Source organism: Penaeus monodon, chromosome 16 (assembly GCF_015228065.2).
Source record: "Penaeus monodon isolate SGIC_2016 chromosome 16, NSTDA_Pmon_1, whole genome shotgun sequence".
NCBI lineage: Eukaryota > Metazoa > Arthropoda > Malacostraca > Decapoda > Penaeidae > Penaeus > Penaeus monodon.
In genome coordinates this window covers 7,705,356-7,709,643 of record NC_051401.1, presented here as the reverse complement: position 1 = coordinate 7,709,643, position 4,288 = coordinate 7,705,356, and the positions used below count along the sequence as shown (strand labels likewise).

The 4,288-nt window shown below is 31.7% G+C and overlaps 1 protein-coding gene across 1 annotated transcript in view; it reads right to left on the bottom strand.

Annotated features, from left to right (window-relative positions):
• Positions 1-226: 226 nt before the first annotated feature.
• Positions 227-4,288, bottom strand: part of LOC119582480 (glutamine amidotransferase-like class 1 domain-containing protein 1) — a gene marked incomplete at its 5' end in the record, with an annotated part of 4,860 nt that continues 798 nt past the window's right edge. Inside the window, 5 exon segments of the mRNA XM_037930759.1 lie at positions 227-2,908; positions 3,299-3,504; positions 3,777-3,874; positions 3,993-4,100; positions 4,261-4,288. The exon segment at positions 4,261-4,288 is cut by the window's right edge and continues 78 nt beyond it. Of these exon segments, the coding sequence (XP_037786687.1) occupies positions 2,890-2,908; positions 3,299-3,504; positions 3,777-3,874; positions 3,993-4,100; positions 4,261-4,288 (459 nt within the window).

Below are 4,288 nucleotides of genomic sequence, written 5' to 3'. Positions count from 1 at the left end.
TGTGTGTGTGTGTGTGTGTGTCTCTCTCTCTCTCTCTCTCTCTCTCTCTCTCTCTCTCTCTCTCTCCATGGGTGTGTGTGTGTGCATGGGCACACATTCACACTTCACTCACGCAGTCACTCTCCACAGAAATTCATTTTTTGTTTATACCATGGTTTATTTCCATCTGCAATATCCAAACAATGGAAAATACAAAGTTAATAAAGGTTTGAATAAAAAATATACATATCAACCACAATTTTATGCATCAGTAATGACAATATAAAATTCATGAGTAACAGAGAAATATCAACTACTGCATGAACTTCACTGAAGTGACATATGACCAATGAGTGAAGAACAATGCTTTGGAAGAATTAGACAAAGGTTCATATCACATTGTGCCCTTTAGTAGTTTTTTTTTTTTTTTTTAGTCAGTCAAGAGTTTGCTGCATATAATGTGAAAAGTATATCACAGCGAACTTAAACAGTAGTAGATATATACTAAAGGGCTACAGGTTATAACAGACAATGAACAGTTAAAAATATATATATGCATAAAAAATCAACCTCTTTTTGATAGAAAATTTTCATTGTAAACCATGTGTACAGTACATTTATTGCAATAAATGAAGGTTCAAAGCAACTGCAAAATTCCTCTTTTATGTTTGGTATGGCTTATAATAAAGCTTATAAGAATAAAAACATTTCCAATTTCTGTTCATGTGACCTTTCTTCCTGTTCGGAATAATTCATCTCTAAGAGAATTGCTAGTAATCTTTGAAGAAAATCTTACAACATAATCACTATCTTTGTATTCTGGTGCAATGTGAGTAAATATATATGGTGCAAATACACAAATCATGCAACTGTGTACAACACATGAATAAATTATTTGAGTATAACCCTACACAATTACTGATTCAAGTTGCTACACTGGACCAAGTAAATGATACAGAAAAGAAAGTGTACCTCCTACTAATTCCTGATGTAAAAGAATGACACTAAAAGCTATTCTCTATCTTCACTGTCTCATAGCTAACAACTAATACCCAAAACTTAAATATAAACCTGATTTTACTACTTCTTCAAGGAGAAAACCTTGTCTAAATCGAACAGTACCCTCTTAATATTATGAAAAACAATGGTAAAATTTGCAAGATCTGTCATCATTGAAAGGTCCAAACATTTATACTGTATTACAAATGATACTTCTTTCTTAAGTTCCATTAAATTAGCTTCAAAAATGAATAAATACAATATATATTCCAGATCAGTCAGTTAAAATAACTTATATTCTAGATCATAAAAAAAAAATATTCGGCATTTTGATCATACCATCATGCAATACAAATCTCAACGTTCTCAAAACAAAGCAGTCGATAAAATTTGCATAATATATATCATTCACAATACAAAAGGTCTTTAAATGTAGGTTTTTTTTTCAACAAAGGAATCTCAAGTAGGAATCAGGTAATACTGCTAACATCAGCAATGCATCAGTGCTTAAAAAAGGATATGTAAATCTACTGGGCTTGCATTTCAATTAAACAGCTCAGGATTACTCAAAATAACTTAATTTTTAACAACACAAAAACACCTGCTTTATTTACCTTTTCACTCACCTTAAACAAACATTGTGTGTCAACTCTTAAATAATAGTTCATCATTACACTAAAAATTGTTAGTTATCTAGTGTAAAGTCTTATCACCAATAAAAGGTGATGCAATATCTTTGGTGGCCTTTTGTAGTCTTTTTCCTGAAGGATATAGTTCTTTGTGCTTTTATACCTAACACTGTTCAAAGTTTTCTAGAGACTTCTAAGGAACAAGGTGGCTTTTAGAAATCTCTAAGCTAAACCTTGATGCATTATCCAATATCACATTAAAGCATATGGAAGAGGAATGGTCCGTTGTATATGAAATAAAAAACACAGATGTCACCATGGTAATGGTCTGGAAATCGTGCAGTAAACCTAGTTGTAATCAGGTAACTGGAAATCAGTTCACCTTTCCTAGGTACAGGCTATATAAAAGTATGAATACACAATAAGGAAAAACAACAACTAAACAATCTTATATTTTCTGTCTACAGTAAAGTTAAAGCAAATAGTTCTGAAGAGAAATGGAGAAAAGCATCAATTTTGAATACTGAATAAGACTGGTTGCTAGTTTTACCCCTCTACTTTCCTAATCAATAAATACATAATAGACAGACTGGCCTGATAAGCATTCTGCAGAATGACTAAAATACAAGCAATAACCTTGTAAACTGTCAACTGTTGTAAAACAAGTAGTACAAATGTCTTCCATTGTAAACATCAACTAAGCAGCCGTGCTCCCTTTATAAGCAAATAAGACATCACACTTCTGTCTCACAACTACCAATTGTGGAAATGGATGAGAAAATAACACCATTATTGATGTTTACAAAACCATTTCTTTTTTTTTGTATATTTTTTTCTCAAATATAAATGTCTGTATACTTAGCAAAGTAAAAGTAAATTCCCATTAATCTCCCTTCCCTAAATGCTATTCCAGATCTGACTCAAAGAGATAATGCAATATATTTATGTGGATTCTCAGATTGCCCTGGGAGAAATATTAATCACCTTGAGGTAGAAGGCATTTCACTTCCGAATTATGAACCTTCCTCATTTCTCAGAAATCACTTAAAGCTTCTGTTAAAAAAATCACTGACCCATTTCTGAAAATGTCTGCTTAGATTTAGGAAGCCTATGATGCAATTACATTTTCAAAAATTCATCAAATAACAATATACAACAGCAGCTGAGCAGAAAACATTAATAATGTAATATACAATTAATATAAATATTGCTACTTATAAAATACTACCCAAGAGTCTCACTGAAGATGCCGAGGATACTTTGAGTAAGTTTTTAGTAGTATTCACTTTGCTTTACTTTGCCTGCAAGAGAGAGATTAATTAATATCAGGCTTGAATTTTGAGAAACTATATACATATCTGAAAACTAAATGGACCTGTTCCAATAATAATAATAATAATAATAATAATAATAATAATAATAATAATAATAACAATAATAATAATAATAATAATAATAATAATAATAATAATAATAATAATAATAATAATAATAACAATAATAATAATAATAATAATAAAAATGCTGTTTGATATGTTCCTTAAAAAGAAGACATGTAAACAATCATATATCATATCATACTCAATTGATTTTGTCAAAATTTTATACAGCTTTGTACCAGACCAGCTAGCAAAATATTTAGTAGTTGTAAAGTAGTAGAAGACCTGAAAGCCTCTCGTTACTCAGCTCACCTCTGGTTAGCTAGGAGTATCATGTTCTGAACAGCTGAGAGAGTAGACTGTGGATTCTGCCCTGTCACCACACCAGCATTAACCACAATGTGAACACTAGATGGAGCCCCTGTGGAGAATATCCCAGCTCTGTCCAGAATGGCATCACCAGGGATCATGGGTAACGAAGAGAAATAGGAAGCTGCTGTTACCTCTGCCAAGGAAGACTGGAGCAAGAAGCCAACAGGTTAATATTATGTTATCTTGTAGGGAATCCTTATGGAAAAAAATCCTTACCCTAATACATATATTTAATTGCAATAAGAGAAGAATAAATAAAAATATAATCAGGTTATCCTGATTTTGTCATTCAACTTTAATTCAAGAGCCTCTTTAATTCAAGAGCCATTTTTCACTTCTCATAAGAATCACATATAACCTATGTGAGGAAAATATAATGCACCAACAAGGTTGAAAAAAAAAAACAGCATATTCTTACCCCTGTTAAAGCTATGTCTCTAAACACCCAGTGCTGAGAATCTGCTTTTACAGCCGATAACAATGCACAGACACCAAGACCAACAGCACAAACTGGTTCTGCATTAAGAAAAGAGATTTTACATTCTATTCAAACAACAATGCTTTGCAAAAAGTATTTTCATATAATATATCTGATGTAATTTAACTCTACTCATAAAAAAGCCATAACACTTACTTTTTTCAGAGAGACAATGGATAAGGATTCTGCCTAAAACTTCGCTAACTGCTAGATCTTCCGCTGCACCTGGACTGTGTGGAACTACTATGCATGAATACTGGCCACCTGTATGGATTTGATAAATTATTTATTTGCACAATTACCTAATAAATATAAATTTCAGTTAAATCTATCAAACAATTATATGGCCAAAAGAGAATTCTAATTTTACCACTAACCTATAATGCTCAGTAATTTAAAACACAGGCACATACACCATATTTACCTTCTACATCCGCAAGTGACTTTGGTAC